The 22,709-nt window shown below is 32.1% G+C and overlaps 1 protein-coding gene and 1 long non-coding RNA gene across 21 annotated transcripts in view; one reads left to right on the top strand and one right to left on the bottom strand.

Annotated features, from left to right (window-relative positions):
* Positions 1-22,709, top strand: part of LOC145243887 (uncharacterized) — a 1,140,095-nt gene that overhangs the window by 1,089,733 nt on the left and 27,653 nt on the right. For 13 of the 20 annotated variants that reach the window (XM_080106980.1, XM_080106981.1, XM_080106983.1 and 10 more), the window contains 3 exons: positions 6,945-6,983; positions 7,717-7,749; positions 13,140-13,439. In XM_080106980.1, coding sequence (XP_079963106.1) covers positions 6,945-6,983; positions 7,717-7,749; positions 13,140-13,439 — 372 coding nt within the window. The remainder of the gene's footprint in view (positions 1-6,944; positions 6,984-7,716; positions 7,750-13,139; positions 13,440-22,709) is intronic. The other 7 variants (XM_080106982.1, XM_080106988.1, XM_080106997.1 and 4 more) reach the window with 3 other exon arrangements.
* The window catches only part of LOC145243891 (uncharacterized), a 213,011-nt gene that overhangs the window by 138,092 nt on the left and 52,210 nt on the right, over positions 1-22,709 (bottom strand). The window lies entirely within an intron of this gene.

The following is a 22,709-nucleotide window of genomic DNA, read 5'->3' on the forward strand; positions in this document are numbered from 1 at the left end:
AGTATAGTAATCGTTAATGGTGGAAATTGGGTTGAATTTGATTATTTAAGGGGACGGCTCAACAAAAACTTGTTTACATTGGACTTGAGAACTATCATATTGTAGTCAGCTAGAAAGCAGACCATGAGAACAGAGTTCCACAGGCGGGTAGTTCTAGAAAAGAGGCTTTGTTCATAGATTCTGCATTTAGATTTTGGTATAAGTATGGACTGGGGAAAATTGTTGATAGTGGTTGTAGCTAGTCGAGTGTTTTTTTTGTTTTTTTTTGTTTTTTTTTGCAAAAGTTTCAAAACTGAAAGTCGCTTGGATCGTAAATATGTAGGATCACCAAATTTGCAGTAGTACTAAATTCTAAGACTCTGAATCTCGTCTTTTAGTTGTTTTTTTTTAATTAAAAAAAAAAAAACTTTGCTTAACCTCATGACAATAAATTCCCTTAGTTTTCACATTGCATTAGCAATTTTTCTGACAAAAGGGAAAGAATTGCTGATTTTTAGGTTGAAATCTATTTAAAATTTAGCGTTGGCTAATTTTGGATCTTGAAGTAGTATGATTTTTTAGCTTTTAATATTAAGTGGGTTGCTGCCTTGTCTGGAGTGATTCCCATAAAAAAAAAATAAATTCAGATTTACCAGACAAAATATGCAAAACTGCATCAATAAACAAGAACAGGTTATTCTACACTGCCATAAGTAATATGGCATAATCATGGTGACTCACTAGTTAACATTAAATCACCAAAGTTAAGCAATATTGAGCATGGTCAGTACCAGATGGGTGACCATTTGGGAATACTAGGTACTGTATGGAAGAGGACACTGACACTTTCCTGATAAAAAACCTAATGTTGTCATTTTTCCTGATTGCGATATACATGCCGCTTGTGAACTTCATATTCCCATGAAACTTCCTCCAAGTGAAGCCAGTTTAATTTGCCTAAGGTGAATACTAAGGCCAGTCAGCTAGTTAGCAGTAAAGTTAAGTCTATTTACTACTGCATCAATTAAAAGTAAGTCAATATTTAAAGAGAAAAATATAAACTACAAATTGTTTCTGACCCATCGTTTTCTTTTCAACCTTTGTTTCATTCATAATTTCGAAATGTTTAGCAAAATTTCTTTCAGCTGATTATCCAAACTTTTTAAAATACTCAAGAAATTCCATAAAATGAAATTTGTTACAAATTCCAATCAAATTTTGTTTCCCTTTCCATCTTAATCTCTGTTTATTCTGTTCAAAGGAGATAACAAAACAAAAATAAAAACAGCTGTAAACATAAGAAAAGTTAAAGAAACCTGTAGACATTAGGAATATTTGACCTCTTGGGTCGTCAGCTGTGTGCATAGTAATTCCATCACATATAGTTACCCCCCCCCATTTTTTTAATAATCTAATGTCCACTTTTTAAAACACATTTTCCACTGAAATAATAACTTTTTTATTTCTCCAGTGTAGACAGAATTGGACTGAGTATGCACACTGTGTTCTTCTCTTCGTGCAACGACAACTGACCGAAGAAACGGCAAAGGCGTCATGCACAATGTTATGTACTGTACTCAGTGAGATTAAAAAATTGTAAATAATGCCTTCTATTATAAAATCTGGAAAAACAAAAGATTCATTCTCAGATCTAAAGATTTTATAACAGCAACGTTTTATCCGTACTGCTTTTATATCGAGGTGAAAGTTGGCATCACAAAATAAGCCAAGAAAGAAAAGTAGACACATTTGATTCCAAGAAAGAAAAGTAGACACATTTGATTCCAAGTACCTTAGAAAAGAATCAAATGAAACACTCGATCTACCAACCAAGAAGTCAGACACTGTTCTACCCAACAGGTAGTATCATTAATAATCTGCAAACAACATTTAGGCTGCCTTAAGATTGGTTCCAGAGATAATTGCCAAGCAGATGCTCTATTGGATTCCTGGTAGAAAAAAAGAGGGAGATCACTAAAGATAAACTGGAAGCAGACAATCAAGAGATTTGATTGCAATAGGAAGAAGCTAGAGGGACAGGGAGAATCTGGCTTCAGATCGAAAACGATGGTATATTTTGACTGCCTCATGCATCGCAAGATGCAGGAGTTCTTAAATCTAAGTCTAAATTATATTGTAATCGTTCTGTCAGTCAAAACATGCAGATTAACTGCATCACCAATTTCGGGTGTGCTTGTCATTGTGGACCTGCCGACCTTTCTCCATCTTGAATATTATTTCGACTTGAAACAATTTAGCAAATCTGTAAACGTTTTTCTAACTAAAATATATTTTTCATCATACATTACACATTTTTCATCATACATTACACATTTTTCATCATACATTACACATGGTTAGCACGTTTTAGTAACCATCGCCATAAATGTTTTTTTTTTTATTAACCTCCATTTTGTATAGCCACCAAAACAAATATTTCTGCGAGATTAAAATAATTTTTGCTACCATCCGATTCCAAAACAATGTAGAATTTAGATTTATGAAAAAAAATAAAATTAAATGAATTCTGTAAAAAAAATTATTTTGCTTTATTAAAAATATTCACCTTATTTATTGAATGACCATCATATCATCCTTATGAGAAGCTGTGATGAACAACACGCGAACACTTGAGTAAAGGGAGATAACATCTGGCTACTAAGGGAGATAACTTATCACTGCTTCATACAAGGGAAATAACTTATAGCATTATACACTATATTGGGTGTGTCTAGTTCGAATCCAATTCACTCCCCAGCGCTTGAACTTGTGTCTAATATCCCAGAGAGAGGGAAAATAAAATAACGTAGTATAGAACAACGTTTTTTAATCGTGGTTCCTTAATGACAAGTGAGATAAGCTAATGTATGTTTGACTTTTTCTTTTAATTTCATGTTACTGTAATACTAAATAGGCATAATTATATTCTTGGTTATTGTAATACACATCATTAGATTTAACCTGTAATGTTATTAAAAAAAATACTAGACTACCCGTGACCCGTTGGGTCAGTATATGTTATGGCTAGCTATGGAATAGGGAGCATATTAATTATGGCAAAAACACGTTTGCACGTGCAACAATAGTCATCACTTTTAAGACAAAGAATTACATTGCTTAATGCCCGGAAAGCTATTTATTTGCGTAAAATTTAAATGCCACATTCGTTTTCAGCATACCCGAAAACCAGTAAAAGTCATTTTAAAAGGAAAATGTTCAAGTGGAAAGCAAGTAAAAAATTTACCAAAACTTCTACTTTTATATTTGCTTATAAAAAAAAAAAAAAAGCTACATTACATGTTGGTCATGCGTGCCTTAAAATTTATCTGACGTCACTTCCGCCGAATGGCTTTGTAAACAAAGAAGTGCGACTATTGACGAAAGCACTTATCACAAGTCAACGTCTATAACTTTTACAAAATTTATCTGCTTCCTTTCCGTTTGCATTAATATTAGGCGCTAGTTTGAAACATGGGTTCTATCTAGGGGGAGATAACTAAAAACTCAATTTTTTGCTAACTGTCTTTGGGTGTTTGGAGATGTGTGTTGAGCAAAAAAAAAAAAAAAAAAAATAGGCAGGCTCGAACTAGTGACGCAAATGTAGAAAAGAAAGTAAAAGAAAATCTGACATCTTACCACTACTCCATGACGTGATCGGAAGTTCGGAATGTTAAAATTAAGCAAAGTCAATTCAACCTATATAATGACTTGCAAAAATGGCTTACAAAAAATCGACCCCTCCTTGTAGAAAACTGCCCAGTTGAAGGTGAAGGAATTAATATTTTTGGCCAATTTTTCGATATTTGTCGTCTGAACGATCGAGCTTCAAAATGATACTGATCTTGTGAAAATCTGTCACCTCTCTCGAAAGTTTTAGGCAGACATATATACATACATTTAAACAAACAGGTAAGATTTATATTATAGGTTGTTTTGTCATGTCTATTTTTTATGTTTAAGTTTAGAAAATTTTGTGTGTGTGCAAATGAAAATTTCCTGATTAGGAATTCTAAACATGAATTTGTTTAACATTACCAAAGAAAATCGGACAAATATTAAGTTTTTACCAGTTAGTCAAAAATATGTAATATGATATTTAAGATGTGAATTATGATGAATTTAAGATGAGAATCATTGTCATCATCATCTTCAGTTTAACGTCCAATTTACATGCTGGCATGTGTTGGACAACTTTAAGAAGTTCACTTCCAAACTCATCTATCTGGGCAGGTCTTTATTAGCCCACTTTCTCTCAAGTCCATTTCTTCCCATATTTTCCTTGGTCTTCCCCTGTGATTTGAACCTGCTATCTCAACTGTTCTACATCTACTAACCAAAGAACTCTCATCCATTCTTTCAATGTGGCCATATCATCAAAGTCTCCTGCCTTGCTCTCATCTTTGTATACTGTCCACATTTAATCTTTCTTAGCAGTCATCAATTCTAAATCTATCTTTAAGACTGACATTACACATCATTCATATCATTCTCGTATCATTTCTCTTTATGCAATGCATATCTTCTACCCTCATTGTCCAGGTTCTGTTGGGATTGAGATAAATGAACATTGTCCAGGTTCTATATTTCATCACACTGCTTACACATGCCCTGGTAGACAGTGGTTACACTCTGCTTGTTAGTAATGTCAAAAGTTGCCTGAAATTAATCCATCTACTCATCACTCTTGTAATTACACTATTCTTCATTGTTATCGTCAAGGTAACAAAACTTCTCGACAACAGCTTAACCATCCAAATATACTTTGTTCATATCTGAATTTTCATTCATCTTATCGCTAATTGTTATACTCTGTTAATTTTAATAATTGTTATACTCTGTTAATTTTAATAATTATTATACTCTGTTAATTTTAATAATTATTATACTCTGTTAATTTTAAATTGGGTTCATTTAATTAAAAACATTTATTATTATTTCAATAATATTTAATCAACAAATATATTTTGATAAAGCTGATATTTTTCTGAATAGCACAAAAAAATTGTTTTTTGAACAAAAAAACCCCAATAATATGCAGCAACTATGAGTTTAACTTCAGTGTAGTTTGATTCCAAGCCTTGAGATTATGGCTGGCAGTGATGATGTTGTGGTGTAATATATATATATAAATCAATTTAAACTCTGTAAAGTAGAATTAATAACAATTTATAATTCAACAAGGAATACAAGTTGAAAAGTTAAAATTTTCCTTATTCCATGGAGTTTCAAAGAATGATTCTTATATTCAGGGGAAAGTTATTAGTAAAATAACATTCATAGGCAAGCTATAATTTTGCTAATTAACACATAAATTGAGAACTAAAAATTATGAGAGAAGTCAAATTTGTATAAAACTTAATAATAATGCAGAATTGCATAGGTTAAAAGGATTTTCCAAATGAAATCCAGGCTCGATGAAGAAAAAGTTGAAAAATGTGGTACAATCCAAAGAAAATGTTGGTCGGTTAAATTTAAGTAAAATTTGAATACACACACATACACACGATGTCACCGTCCCAAATGACTATGGCTTTAAATAGAGCTGAACAGGAAAAGATAACCAAGTATGAAAACCTAAAGAATGATTTAAAGACGACATGATCTCTGAGAGATATAGACATTATATCAGTTGTGATTGGAGCAACTGGTTTAGTGAAAAAGAATCTTAAGTACCTGGAAACAATATCTGGAAGACCAAGCTGTAATGAAATACAGATTGCAGCCATAAAGGGAACAACATCTATTCTAAAAAAAAAAAAAAAAAAAAAAAAAAAAAAGGCCTCGGATGTAAATCAAACCCGTAGTGAAATCAAATGTTAGGTCCGGGAGGAGTTAGCTCCCTTTGATCTTTTAAAAAATTTATCAAGTAAAATTATTGTTCGTGAATGAAATATTAAGTTTCTAAGTGTTATATAGTTGTTTCATTAAAGAGTCTTAGAGAGAGACTATTATAAGTGATGCTTTTTCTTGTGAGAGTTCTTATTAGTAATGATATGAGTCTTAGTGAGAGTTCTTGTCTTATTACATATGATGTTGTATCTTAGAGAGAGAGATGTTGTTGTAATGACATTTTATAACACAGACATATAATAACAATACAATTTACCTTTTTGTAGAAATCACAACACAAAGATGAGCTTTATCCAAAACACATGGTGAATTTATTTAATACGACCGGTCGGGATTTCCTCATTAAGAACTCAAAGTTTCACATCTTAGTTTCTGAAGTAACGTCTCGCTTCAGACGTCCGCCTGTCTCTCTCCCCTGACTGTTTCTCCTGACTGTCTCTCTGACTGTCTCTCCACCAACTAACTCCCACCTGCTATATTGAGAACTCATGCATCCCGGCCACGTGAGCAAAATTCACGTGTCTCAACATGCACGACTTTTCACGTTTTCGACATTGATTTCCCAATAACCTATTTTCCTTGTTTGTTTCCACAAAGGAATTTAACCTACATATCTAATTTATTTAACTCATATTTTATTATCCACATTCTTTTAACAATTGAATAGTTTATTTATTATTTATTTCATCCGAATTAACAATTTACTGGACATTCCATTTAAACCTATTGTTCTTTAAAACTTATGTCCAGGGTTCGATTTCTGCTTTCTCTTATTTCCATTTTAACTAATCTCTCTATTTTTATACTTACATGAACAGGGGACAGCCCTTATCATGTAACATAAGTCGTTGAACGATATGCAATTTGCATGCGCATTGTAGGAGCGAGTTTGCATAGTAACGATTTTTGATTGCATCTAATTATCGAAAGGAAGACTAAGGAAGGAAAAAATAGAATATCATAGAAGTATTATAAGTATAAGTAAGATTAGGATAATTTTCATTGGCAATTATTTGTCTCATGGACAAGTGCATTTCTTTATTACTGCCCTGTATTGTTTGTTTGTTGCCAGTATGCTTTCTTTTTTTAAGCATTGTATTTATTGTTTGTTACAGGAAAAAACTCCTGAAGTTCCGGTTGAGGGAACTAAAGTGGTAAGCATAATTTGAATCAGTTTAAAATGACAAAAAGATTAAAAGAAATTTAAAAAAAAAAAAAGAAAAGAAAAAAAAAGAACCTTTTTACAAAAAGACATCATAAAAACTGGTGTTTTTATGATGTCTTTTTTTGAACAGATACAGGTCTTAACATTGGTTCCTCGTCAGTAAACTGAATTACCTCCCTTATTTTTTGTGTGCATGTTCACCTACATGGATTGTAAAAGATGTGCTAAAGTGGGTCATTAGTGATGATTTATTCCAGGTTTTGGGGTTTAAATTATCAAACCTGCTCCATCAGCAACCTAAGCATTTTAGTAAAAAATTCCTACAGAAACGTAGATACCACTTGAATAGATATTGAATTACCTCCCTTACTATTGCAAAAAAATGTGCAGATACATTGAATTAATGCATGTTATTAGAGATTTCTCACTTAAATATTTATTGCATTACGTCCCTCTAATATACTAATGCGTGTTGTTTTGATATATCTGCACACGTTCAGATATATTTAAAAAAAAACACGTATTAGTATATTAGAGAGGGTTTCACTTGAATAAATACTGAATTACTTCCAGTAGTGTTCAAAATGTGCCGATATAATGAAATAACTGATATCATTATATTAGAGAAGATTTGATTTGAATTATCTCCCTTAGTCTTGCACACACGTGCAGATATATTGAAACAATGCATATTAATAAACACAACACTGTTATTTTTGTAGGATGAACAACCGGTTTCACCGAAACAGGATAAAGTAAGTTTACCTTTTTTTGTTGTTGTTCTTGTTTTTAAATTAACTTTACACTTTTTTATACTTTTGTGCAGCAAGTACCTGTTTTATTTACCCTCACTTTGGAGTATCTTGTTATCTGTTGTTGGTAGAGGGTAAATCTCTTCTCTTGAACCTTTACTTGGTAGGCTTGCATATGCCTTTTAAACTACATTGTGTTGAGCTTTAAATTTTGGAGCTTTGTGGAGTGTGATCTCACACTTCAGTAACTAGTATGACTGTAAACTACATTCTCTGAATGATCTCCCAATTGAAGTGTTGATTTATTGTTTAGTTATTATTACTTTCAGGTCCATTATGACCTGGAGTAACTCTCAGTTTCATATCTATGTGTTAAATAAAACGTATATAGTTTGCAAAATTTCTACAAATGATTTTTGGATGATCACCACTTGCTTCCTCTCCTAGGTCTATTTTTGTTCAGGACACTTATACTAAAATATATCAAGCACGTTGGGATTGAGATAAATGAACACCCAAAATGCAGCTTTCCCAGTTTTTTTCTACATTTTTACTGTTTCCATCAATCCAAACCAATCCAACTAATCCAACCCGATCCTAGTATGACTGCAACCCAGATGATCTCTTAATTTAAGAGCTTTGAGGAATGTTGATTCATTCTTTTGTTGCAGCTATACCCAGGTCCACTGACCTAGAGGAGCGGTAGTATCTGCCAGGGTCATATCTACGTATTAAATAGAATATATTTTGGGTACTTATGCAGTAAATAGCCTGTTTTTCAGTGATGTGCTAGCAGCTAACATAAACTGCCATAATATGCCAAGAAATGAACAAATTTTAAAATGCTGAAAAAAAGAAAGCATGATAGAAAACATTGTATGGTTATTCAAATAAAGAAAAATCTTAAAAATCAGCCTACAGTAAGTTTCATCAATAAATATTCATTTGTTTGTAATGTGTAACAACAAATGCAAAACATCAACAAAAAAATTATTTTTTATAGAAAAAAATGGGAGGGGGGGTCTACTCTATATATATATTTTTTTTTTTGTTCTTTTCTGTTAAAGTTATGTGGTAAGTTTTTTTTATTTTTTTAATTTTCAATTATCTGCTGGGGATTTCTAGGAAAGTACTCTTTGCAAATGTCTCCTAAGAAATTTTTATAGTCAGTAATGGTGTGTTTTAAATTAATGACACACTCTCGCTGTAAATTTCGAACAGTTGCAATGTCATGGGATGATATGTATTTCCAATTAATTTCCATTACTGGCAAAATGAAATAATTTTCTCCGGCAACTGTAGCATAATCTGCAACCCCGCCAAATTCATTGTGATGGCTTTACTAAAGTGATTTATTTTTAATGATTTAAATTGTCACCTGCTGCATTGGCTGAGTGTTTTGCCATATCCCAGTGGTTTACATAAACTGCCAAAATATGCCGATGCAACAAGTCATTCGCTACATAAGTATCTTATTTTGTATATACTTTTTATTGATAACATTTCATCATCAGTATCCATAGCATCATATTCAGTGCAACATCCATTTTACATGCTGGCATGTGTTGGATGACTTTAAGAAATTGACTTCCAAGCTAACTGTTGTGATCCTGTTTAGGAGGTCACAATATTAAGGTGAAAGAGTCCTGGTATTCACTGCGAGCGGTTAAACTACATGTGTGCTCTCTGCTCGATGGCAAAAATGTCTGGCGTACATAGTACCAGATGAATCCATACTATCATGGATATAGGGGTGTTAACTACCCCGAACACTAATCTAACTCTGGTCATGTCTTTATCTCTCTTCCCTTCAAATCCATTATCACTTCCTACTATGTTTTCGCCTTTCCATACCAACCTACTCTGTTACCTTAACTGTTCTATATTTACTAAACCAATCACTCTCCTCCATTTTTTCACTGTGACCAAACTAATAAAGTCTCCTGTTCTACATACATGCTGTCTAGGTTTAATCTTCCTCTTAAGTTATTAGATCTAAGTCTGTGTTTAAAACTCACATTACATATCCATCATATTATTCTTATATCATTTCTATCCATGCAACACATGTCCTCAACTCTCATTGGTTAGGTTTCACTTCTGTGCACACACATCTGATCGATTCTTTCTTTTTGTCGACAATGGTAATGCTCTATCTACAAAACAAATGAATCTCTAAATATTTCAACGTATTAAAAATGTAAAGCAAAAAAGCTTTTACCAAAAACATAATTCAATATTAAATAACCTAAAAAGGGTTGATAGACCATAAAATAAAACAACAAAATCCTTTCCTATGGGAATAGGTACATTTATTTATTTTTATGGAAATCGTGTCAGACAAGTCATGAAGCCACTTGATGTTAGGAGCTAAAAATAGTACTTCAAAGTCAAAAACTTGCCAACAATAATTGTTAGATGGAATAAATTCTGACCTAGAAAATAGCAATCCTTCCCTCTTGGTCAGAAACATCACTCATGGAATGTGAGGACTAAAGCAAAAAAAATAAGGGAAGCAAGAGTTACAAGGTTGCTGAAAATAAACCAAAGACCCTATTTCTACTTTTCTTATTATTAGGTACATTCACTAGCAAGCATAACTTTAGTCCAATATTTCCAAGTGCTTTTTTTTGTTTACCAACAGTCCAGGAACACATGATGTAACCATGACACATTTGTCAAAATTTAGAAGGATATACATTTTAAAGTTATACAATAAAGGCAAAATTTCAACAACACAAAAACATGAACTTAAATATAAGGAGTTTGTGTCAAACATCTTCTATTTAAAATTCATGCCAGTCACACAAACATACACATTGCTTCAGATTTAGAATAATCGTTAATAAAACTAGACATATCAATTTCTCTCTCCACGAAGCCTGACCCCACGAGGTTAATACCACTAATTAAATGAAGAGAAAATAAATATATATATATATATATATACGAGCAAACAGTTAATAAAACATGTTAAAAAACACTGAAAAAGAGTTAAAAACATATTTAATCTGAAAAGGAAACACTTGATAAGTGGATAGTCCTTAATCCGTGGATTTTCGTAGAAATACTTTCCTTCTCATACCGAATTAGCAAAATGCGGGATCGGATCGGATTTTGCATGCAAAAGTATTTGATGAAACAACAAGTAAGTCAAAGATCTTACTTGATAACAAAAAAAGTGAAGCAGAGGGAATATGGTGAAGAAAAAGGTGATTACACATGAATGGATAGTCTGGTGGAAGATAAATAATCCAGTGACGGTAAAATCCAAATATATAACTTCAAGAAAGTTAATTGAATTTCCATTTGCACAAGTAAAATCCAAGGAAATCCCGTAATATATATATATATATATATATATATATATATATATATATATATATATATCTCGATTTTTATCCTGATGAAATGATAGCCGAAAGAGCTCTAGAGAGATTTTCACTTATGTTCAAATGTATTTATGAATTATATATATATATATATATATATATATATATATGTTTGGAAGTACAAAATTTAAGATCTTATTAATTTATCTCTCTAGAGCTCTTTCAGCTATCATCAGAATAAAAATCGATAGTAATGAAAATAATATTAATGGCAGAAATAAAGAGCAATGAGGGATCTGTTATATATTTAAGATACTAAAAGGACGATTAAAATAAACAATTCAACAAAGCGAGTATAAAGTGATCAAAATTGCACCGTGAGGGAGGACAAAAAAAACAGAAGGGGAGGTGTTTAAAGTCCTCCAAAGAGATTTAACGCTTTTAACAATTCCTTCTGCCAGCACCAAGGTTTACGAATCACAATAGACAAATTCCCAAATTTTAAAATGATTTTTAGAATCTGCTCTATGAAGTACCTCAAACCACTCTATTTTATACTGATTAGCACAACAAGGATTCTCTACCAAATGTTAGCCAATAGCTGAGTCTAAAGTTGCAGAGGAAGGGACACTCACAGATCCTGCCCTACCCTGTCTAATCTTGGATTGAAAGTGCTGGTTTATATGAGTCTGTAAATGCGAAGAAGTCCACTCCACATGACCAGCATCACACTGGCATTTAAATTGATAAATAATATTACTATTTTGGGTTTAAGGCAAACTTTCTTTGCAAAAAGAAGGAAAAGCAGGTCTAGTAGTATATACCAAATGCAACTAAACAGATTATTAGAAGAAATTAATAATACTTCTAATAATCTGTTTAGTTATTTTACACTATTATTCTTTATCCATGGCAATTTTGAATAAACAAGGCATTTCAAAAGCTCAGATATTTTAGGGAATTTGAAATCTACAACCTTTTTGTTAATACAATAATTAATAAGGTCTTCAGGATAACTGTTATTAATGAAAATTTCCCTGATCTTATCCAGTTTGGAGCCTAGTTTACTAGGTGAGCAAATCATAAGGGCTCTATGTACCAATATCTTAATTAAACCGATTTTTATATCTCCAGCCTTGATAGGCTTCAAAACCGGCTTCGAAACCTAGTAGGTGATGCCATTTTCTCTTCCTTGCAACCTCTTTCCCACAGATGAGACGTTGCGAGCCTGTCTCCGCTCTATCACTATTTTCATGGCAAGTGTTCGACTTAACTCCAGTCTATGGTTCCCTCTTGCCTAACTTTCACAAAAAACACTCGATTAGCTAGAATCATTATCTACGACTTCTCCCACTCTCTAACTGGGCCTAAATCTAGACACAGATTCCATGAATAAAGCTTCTTTCTCAGAACAGTCTGCCTGTGGAACACTGTTCTGCTGGCTTGATTCCTGGTTGAATGCAACATGGTAGCATTCAAATCCAATATAAACAAGTTCTTGTTAAGCCATCCCAATAAATTCATTACATCCTTATCCTTCAGGCCTTGATAATTGATGACTTCCAAGTAAAAAATATATACAAAATCACTGTTGATAACACAGAACGAATCTTGTTTTTCTTATAGGCATCATACTACCAGCGATAAATAGATGGGGGGGGGGAACTGTGTCTATCCTGATGAAGACGTTATTATATCGAAAAGTACTTTGATTTATAAACAAATAAGTTTTTTTTTTGTTTGTTTTTAATCTGCGTTGAATTGGCTTACTAAACTTATATTTTGAATTTGCACAGAAATAATGCCTTTATCATGGAGAAAACGTGTGTGTGTTTTGGATTACTTAAAAACACCTTCATCTTATTTCTTGAATGACTCTCATATTTGCTTATGGCTTCTCTGTTTATTAAGCACAATGATTGATTAAAAAATTAGACTTGCTCCACCAGAACTTTTAAAACTCTTCTGAAAACTTATCTGAAGAATTTTTTTTTTCTTCTTTTGATTAATCTCCAGGTGATACATCATCGGTAAGACAATTGTTTTATTTTATTTTCACAGGTAGAGGATAGAAATGATCTACCACATCCGGTAGAGGATACAACCCAAGTACAACATCCGGTAGAGGATACAACCCAAGTATCACATCCGGTAGAAGATACAACCCAAGTATCACATCCGGTAGAAGATACAACCCAAGTATCACATCCGGTAGAGGATACAACCCAAGTATCACATCCGGTAGAAGATCCAACCCAAGTACAACATCCGGTAGAAGATACAACCCAAGTACAACATCCGGTAGAAGATACAATCCAAGTATCACATCCGGTAGAAGATACAATCCAAGTATCACATCCGGTAGGTCTGTTCTTTCGGTTTTTTTTTGTTTTTTTTTTAGGAGAGGGTTACAACATACCACCTCTTTTCAGGTTATCTGCAAGAACTAAGCTTCTTTTGTATATGTACATTCTATTTTTATTTTATTATTTCTACACATTATAGTTGTGTCATATACTGTTTTGTATATAACACATGTATATGTAATGTGTTTGTGATCGTCTAGATCTCATGTATGTTTGTATCACCGTCCATATCTTTTCTAGGGTGTTGAGTGAATACCTGTCAGTACGTATGATCTGTCTATATAATTTATGTGCACGTTATATATACATTTATAAGTGTTTCTGTTATTGTCTAGGGTATATAACATATGGATTCTTTCAACAAATGCGGATATATAACAATTTACAAACCGTTCCTTACATCTTTATGGAGGGGCATTCAGGCCAAAAAGGAAGGAACATACCTTCTTCCATCGTTGGTCTTGACTGACGATCTGTAAGCTGCAAGGATATTTGCTGAGGAATGACAATCGACTGGTTATTTTATGCAACTTTATTTCCTGACATCCTCCACCGTCTTTGGAGTTGCATGTTTCTCTTGGTCTTAACATCTTGCTATGTGTCCACTCTCCAACTCGACCTATCTCTGACTATCTCCTTCGAACTGCTAACTGGTCTGTTCATTGACTCCAACTAACTATGTATATATTAAAACTATCTTTGTTTAACTCTCTCATCACTTGACTACTAATTAATGCTTTGTAGCACGAAAAGAAAACTCACCTCTCCTTTGTCACCTAATTCATTCATTATTTATGAAAAATCTAAAATTCCCAATTGTTTGTTTCTAAAATTCTATTTTACCAAGTAAAATTCCTAATACATATTTTAGCTGACATTCCCTTTTTCTCAAATTCCAAACCATATCGAAATTTCTCGTTTTCATCAACATTATTCTCTATTACATTGTTAGCATTCAAAGCATCTAAATTTCTAATAACAAAGATCCTAATGATAATCATTAGGTTATCCGGCGACGTCCGGCCATTCATAAAATAACAGTTGATGGGATGTGAAATATTTTTAATAATCAAATGTTATTTATTAGATTATTTTGATTCGAGTAGATGTTTATAATGTGACATAAGATTTACAAATAATCACAACATGAATATTTGACCATGAAAACAATATTGAAAATTTTTATAAAAATGATGAAATAAAATTATGTGGATTTCTTTATAACTTTTACAACTATCTTGAAAGTGTTCTCTGGTGTCCCCAGGAAATAAGCTGAAGATTATATTACAATGTAACTTTTATATATATATATAGTAATTTCTAAGGTATAATGGGTTTATGAAGCATAAAAACGATGTTTTTTTATATTTTATTTTATGTTTTAAGCGGTTCTCTGCTCTTTGTCACAAAATCATAAAATGTAACAAAATAAAAATGAAAGATGGAAAATAAACTGGAAATTTGTTTTTGGGGCTGCGTTCATTCCTTGCAACAATATTTGAAAGCATTCACAGGAATTATTTTTACCGTTTGTGAAAGAAGAATATTGTACATTTTTATTTTTTTAATGTGTAATGCATTAGCGTGAATTTAATATATATATATATATATATTAATAATTAACTTAAAATATATTGAACTAAAAACAAATATCTTTTAAAAAATGTCGAGTATATATGTTAAAATTATAAAAACATCAGAAATGTGGATCAATCTATGTTTCGACAATGTTAATTGTCTCGTCAGATGTTCAATATTAGTGAAATGTCAATGTAATAGATGGTGGCTGACAGAAATGTACTCTTACCAAAATCTGATAAGAAATGGCTCAAGTCAAATGCATGATGACAGTTAATGATAAAATAAAAAATAAGATTAAAATAAAATTAAAGATTAAACTAAATTTAGTCCTTTCTCCTCCCACCATCTAAAACACTATATGTGCATGAAAGCTCCCGCATCTGAGCTGTTACATCTGTTACTAGTCTCTCACTCTCAGACAAAGTTTTAAAAAATACATTGAAGAAATTGCCAAGGTTGCTGCAAAGGAGGTGGTCTCTCTCCCTACCGTGATAGAAAATAACTTGTATCTGTCAGTATCCTATATCTCTACAAGGCCACCATTCGCCCATGCATGGAGTATTGTTGCCACATCTGGGCTGGTGCATCGACCACTAGTCTCTCCCTCTTGGATAAAGTCCAAACAAAGAGTCTCCAACCGACTAGGTTCTATAATAGCAACTAAACTCCAACCCCTGTCCCATTGACGAAATGTTGCATCCCTTTGCTTGTTTTGCAAGTATTTTAATGGAATGTGCTCTGATGAACTCAAAGCACTAGTACTCCTTCAACGTAAATAACCCTAATTAAATCAACAAGCAGCAAAATCCCACCCCTACACTATAAAGATCCCTAGATGCCAGAAAGCCTTCTACTCTAATAGTTTCTTCCCTCGAACTGCTAAACTTTGAAATTCCTTTCTGGGTCCCTCCTTCCCTGACTGTACTGACATGCAGAAGTTCAAATCTAATGTGAACAGACATCTTGCTGCTCAACTCCCTACATAGTACCCTTGTAGATTTGGTCCCACATAGTCGCCTCTTACGTCCAAGTGGCAATGTGCCTTGCTTGGGGTGAAATAACAGTAAAAAAAAAAAAAATAAAGTATCCGTTTTAATATTATACAGATGAAGTTAAATCTAACATTCAAATGAAAAGAAAAGTTTGTTATCCAAATTCTAACAGTTTAAATCTATTTGACCAGCTGTATTTTTTGGATTATTCCGACTTGTGGCAAAATAATAATAACTTCTAAGTGACAGTCTTCTGGGGGTTGAAGGTTCAATCCACAGTGGGGACAATACTAAGAATACAATTATGAATTAATAAAACTTCTATCCAGTCATGACTGATGAAACGAAAACAAGCTACCGCCATGGATTAAATAACGGATTCCGTTTGAAATTTCATACACATTCCAAGTTCGATAAAATACATCTGAAAAAGGCCGGAGGTTACATTGGCTGAAACGTTGATGAGAACAATAATTTAAATAATACAAATTATTAATCCTCATCAAAAAAATTCAAAAATAGAATATTGGAACATCTGCACAAACAATTGAAAACCATTTAAAATAATAATAATGAAAGACTGAGGCTTGATTAAACGTTAGAAAAGCCTTATTCAACATTAAAGTGAAATATTAATTCTTGCCTGGTTTTTTATAATCCTTCTCATGAACTATCCATTGTAGTAGAGATGGGGGCGTAGGTTGTAGAAATCGTTTTGTATAATAAAGTCCTTAGGGCATTATCCAGAATAGCCAACAAAAGAGTGAAAAATAAATATACAACAAATAAATGTTACCAAAGGCAAGGTAAATTACTCATCTAACTGCCTAGATAAAGTTTTTTTGTGTTTTAACTTATTTTAAAGTATTTTTTTTACTTTAAAATAAGGGTACTGTAAAGTCTGTCAAGTTAGAATAAAAAACACAATAGTTGTCTCATTAGAGCCTCGATAATTACTCAAAAATTTAAAATTAAACAAAATACTAACAGATATCCCATAAATGTCACTAATCTTGTGAAAATGTAATGCTCTACCAGTATTCTGTTTAATTTTCGCTTTTTGAGCGATTATCAATGCTTACTATGGCTTTAATGAGATCACCATTTAGTTTTTCGTTCTAACGCAACAAATTTTATACTATCTTTAAGTAAAAAAACACCTTAAAATAAGTTAAAACATAAAAAACTTATCCAGGTAGGCAGAAGAGTAATTCAGCATGCTTTTGGTAACATTGATTTGTTGTGTGTGTGTGTGTGTGTATATATATATATAGGGTTTGTATTACTGTACACATAGATTCGAAAAAGTTGTCGAAAAACAAATATATAACAAATAAATGTTATCAAAGGTAAGATAAGTTACTTTTCTACCTAATTGGATATTTTTTACTGTTTTTAGTTAATGTAACATGTTTATTCAGCTCGAAAAACATACAGTGTTTACCGATGTATTGGAAAATAAAAAATGGCGCCCGACTAGCACTGTCAGAAATCGCCATTAAAAATGCGTGATAAAAAACTTGAATCAAAGCTTATAACTACTTGAAAAATGTAATTCAAACCTTAATTTTTTTTCAATTAAAGGAGCAAATACCAAATTTGAACAAAAATAACAGGTTTAATAGCAAATTATGCAATATTTGCTTTTAAAATCAGTTTTCTTTAAAAACAATTTAAAGAAAATCAACGAATTTTAACTTACTTCGATAATATATATATATAATTATATACACACATTCCAAAAAATCACTTACCTATAAAAAATACTAATCAATGGGTACTTCCATTCTTCATTGTTAAGAATTTATCCGTATTTATATTTTATATGCCATGTCCTTTTTAAATAAAATACTTTTTTAAGCAAGGATTCAAAAAAAAAAAAAAAAAAAAAACGCGACATCAGATGTTTTTCACAGTTGAAATAAAGGGAGACAAATGTCTGCTTTTCTTCGAGTTGACATCTTTGGTGGCTTTAAGCGCCAGAGTTAATGTCTCTTTCTATTGTGTGCTGTAAACAAAAGTTGGTAAATATGGGACACCGTAGATGAAAAATGATCACATTTCACTTATCAGTTTTTGCCGTTAAAAAAAAAAAAAAAAAAAAAAACACTCTAACGATTTTTTATTTTTTTTTTATTCTCTTAAAGAAATACATGAGTTTTTGATTTAATATATTTTATTTCTTCTTTATGGAGTGAATCTTTTTTTTAAATATCTAAAAAAAAAAATTTTTTAAATCAAATAAACATTGAATGAAATAGAAAAAATTGTCGTAGTTGTACAAAATTTTCTGAACAATATAACAAGATTATAAGGTTTCACTTCAAAAAAAAAAATTCAAGGCGGTTTTTAAAAAAAAAGGTTTTAAACTTTGGACTTTACAGGTAAATTTGCAAATTATTGTTCTTTTTTTGTCGTTTTAAATTAGCCTTATTTATTGATCTTTTATCTTAAATTTGTGATATATAAATTTGAGGTGAGAAAATTAATTATTTTCATTTTAATAGACATTTCAAAATGGGGGAGGGTGGATTTTAAAAAAAAAAAAACGCTTGTCTAGAATATATTCGGTTTTTTGGAAAGAGCATAAAATTTCACATTGAACCTGAAAATATCTTAAAAATTGAACCTATAGAAAAATTTTGTAAAATTTTTAAAAATTTAACTCGTAAAATTCAATTGATTTCATTACGTAAAAAAAAAATGGCTGCATGAATGCGCGCAGGCACTTTGTAAACACTGTTTGTTAAAAATAAAAACTAATATTTCTATTATTTTTTAAACAACTTTAATAGTTTATTTTGGAAGTATATTCCATAAAGAAAATAAACAACCCACTTTAAAAAGAGAAATTATGAGTTTTTTTTAATATTTTATTCGCAGTTTTGTGTCGGGGTGTCAAAAATTCCCCAAAATGTCTGATACACCTAGCGCCCACGCCCGAATCTCTGATGAACACGGTAAGTTTGGGAAAAGGAGTTAAAAATAAAAAAAACTATACAAAATATTGTTAGAAACTCGTTCAATATATGTTACCATGACATAGGCTGACATATATTTGGTGGGTTTTTCATAGTATTTTGTATGTTTTTTTTATTTGTAACGCCTTTTCCCAAACTTACCGTGTTCATCAAAGAGTCGGGCGCCATTTTTAATTTTCCAATACATCGTTAAACACTGTTTAGTACATGTTTTCATGCTGGTGTGATCGTAAAAAAAAAAAAAAAAAAAAAAAAAAAAAAAAACGCTTCCTTTAAGAATTCGTCATTATACTGAGAGATAACTTCATTTTAATTGAGATTCGTTCTTTTCTTTTTTCATAGGAGAATTGGAGAGGCTAAAACCAACTTAACTTCGAGGAATTGCAAGAACAAATTTTTTTTTTTCTTTCCTTACAATTCCTCGAAGTTGCGTTGGTTTTAGTGAACTTAATTCTCGTATTAAATTTTTTTTTTAAATGAACGAATCTTTAAGTAAAATGGAGTTATCTCCCTCAGCACAATGATGATTCTCAAAGAGCGTCAAACATTTTTTTTCATTTTTTTTTTTTTTTTTTAACAAAAACTTCACCTTTAAAGAATATATTATTGCATAAATTAGAATAAATGTTACTAACAAAAAATAGTAAATAAATATTTTTATCTAAATTATGTTGCATATTTTGAAAAGCCCATTTCGATAGAATGGAGAATGCAATAATCACTAAGATAACTTCTTTCATATTGAGAATAACGTCCCTTAATTATTTTATTGCTATTTACTTGCCTCCACACGAGGACAGAGTTAGACACAAGGTCGGTTTTAATGTGGGAAAAATCCAGTTCCCAAAAAGGGGCACTCTGTATAGGGACACAAATAAAAAATTGCCTCAGTCATTAAGTATTTCTCATCCACTGATCGAAGACAGAAAAGGTGAAGAACAGATACTACACTCTGTATTTTATTGCCCAGATAAATGAACAAAGCATTGGTTTGCAAAAAAAAAAAAAAAAAAATTGTGCAAACTTAAAAATAGGTGACCTTTTCTAATTTAGGGATGTTGATTTCATCTCCAAAATTAATTTTCATTTGTCACCTCCAAACCTTTTTACATACACATTTATACATATAGGTTTAAATTGAAAACATTTGAAATGTCTTAGTAAAATTAAAACAATCCACACTACTGACTGACTGCTGTATTATGATGTCTTAAATGCCTACTCGACACTACCCTCAAGTGTATAAGGTCCTGGGGTTTGTCAGGGCAACCTAGCATGAGGTTACTTCGCCCTACAAATAAACTGTGATCAAATATTCAAAATAACATTGTATTTGAAGCCCAAATAAGATCCACTTGTGGCTAAACCAAACTGACTTTTATGAGGAACTGTGTACTTTTATCCAAGTGATGTTGCCGCTACTAACAACATGAAGCTGGATACTCCACCAAACTAGATGAATAATTATCCTGGAAACCGGTAAGACTAAGAAATCATAAGGAATGTGTACTATAACATATTTAAATGGTCAATTGAAGTGAGTAAAATGAATGTTCTTACTTTCTTAACTCAACGTTTGAGATGTAAAGGGGAACTTTAATGGAATCTTTGAATATCTATGTATCTCATATAGAGATCAAATGTTAGTCCCAAGAAGGAGGCTGCTTGATTATTAAAGACTGACTGAAAAAGGAATGAAATGAGAAATAAGTAATAGGATGATAAATATAAGATATGACATACAATTATAATCATAGAATTAGATGAATTGTATAAAAATAAAAAAAAAAATTCAAATCTTGTCCGTAGCTGAAAACTTGATGCTTCACCAGGGCTATCAAGGGTATTTTTTATCGTGACATCAACACTAGATGGGTTGCCTATTTACGCTTTTCCCAACCTGGTATTTTACCTCGCGGTACATACAGCACCTCGCTTTCCCAAATGATCATCCATCTGGTACTGACAAGGCTCAATTGTCTCATAATGACAGCCTCTAAGGTTTTCCTTCAGCTTAGTGAGTAATCAAAAGTCACAGGGAACAAGGTCTGAACTATAGGGAGGGTTAGGAACTATCTTGATGCCCATGTTGGTCAAATAGTCTGTGACAAGGATGCCGTTTTTTGAGCACCTTTGGGACAAACTTTGTCCAAATCTTGCGCAAATCTTCAGTTCCTCGTGAATAATTGTGTAGACAGTTCCCACACTAATATCAAACTGTGCATTTATTGTCTCTATAGATACATGAAATTCTTTATTTCGCCAATAAACTCTGGTGTTCTGACTTCCTATACATTTCATTATCCCTCACAGACTCCCTGCCTTCCTTGAATCTCTTATGCCACTCAAAAACTGATGCTTGATTCATGCAAGATGGTCCAAAAGCTGCCTGAAGCATTCCATACATTTCTGTGACAATTTTCCAAGTTTAAAACAGAATTTTTTTTCATATCGTTCTTCTAAAGTGTCCTCATGTCCAGATTTCATTTCTGAAATTCACCAGCTGTGATGACAATCAGGCTTTGGTAGGATGTATTCCAATTCCTGTTGTAGCTGTTCATTTGAACCTCAAATCATAAAAATTGGTCAGTCATTTCATAAGATGTATAGCAATAACATATTGAATTTTCAAAAGAGAAAAGGACATCTCCCACCGGGCCACGAAATCTATTTTGAACCCTATCAAGGCAGGACAAGTCTTTTCAAGCAGCTCCTGCCCATATGTGGCAACAGTATTCCATCCTTGGACGTATCTGGCTCTTATATAGATAGAGAATTGCATCAGCAGTGAGATATCTACTGGATCGATAGAAGGATCCGACCATTTTTCCAGCGACCTTGGCAACAGATTTGATGTACGTATTCCATTTAAGATCAGGAGTAAAGGTCAAGCCTAGAAGCCTGTCAAAACTTGAGGCCTCCCCAAGACGAGAGCCATTCATTTTAATTGATGCCAGATGCATATCGTTCTTTTAAAGTGTCCTCATGCCCAGATTGCATTTTTGAAATTCACCAGCTGTGACAATCAGGCTTTAGTAGGGTGTATTCCAATTCCTGTTGTAGTTGTTCATTTGAACCTGAAATCATAAAAATTGGTCAGTCATCTCATAAGATGTGTAGCAATAACCTACTGAATTTTTAAGAGTCTACACCAGTTTTAAATGCCTGTACAAAAAAGTATGGAAACTTATTGAAGGCATCATTTGATTGGTCAGTTCCTATCATCAGTGTCTATAAGTAGAACTTTTCAACTTTTTTCAATCATACCCCTTCATTATATCATAAATATTGCAAGAAATTCAAAAGAAAATAGATCTTAATCATGCAACTGCTACATGACCCCCTGCTTAGGCCTTTTTAGCCTAAAAAACAAAAGAAACTTTATCGATAGCAGCAGCACATATGAATGAATTCAAATGAATATACCTGTTTTAGCCAACCAAACCCTGTAGCAATCACTACTGCTACAGATGTTTCTGCAAACATTTGTGAAATTGTGACAAATCCACATAATAGCAGCATTTTACTTAATATGAATACTAGGATCAAAAATTTCATGTGATGCAGTTGAAAATAAATTAAAAAATGGCTAGAAATTTCATCAGGGAAAATGGGATGGTGAAACCTAATTTCACTGGATTCAAATGAAAATAATAATAATCTGCTTTTTAATAACTCAGTGAAAAATGTCTTTAAATAAATTGAATACAT

Source organism: Euprymna scolopes, chromosome 22, assembly GCF_053919585.1.
Source record: "Euprymna scolopes isolate OS-2025 chromosome 22, ASM5391958v1, whole genome shotgun sequence".
Taxonomy (NCBI): Eukaryota; Metazoa; Mollusca; class Cephalopoda; order Sepiida; family Sepiolidae; genus Euprymna; species Euprymna scolopes.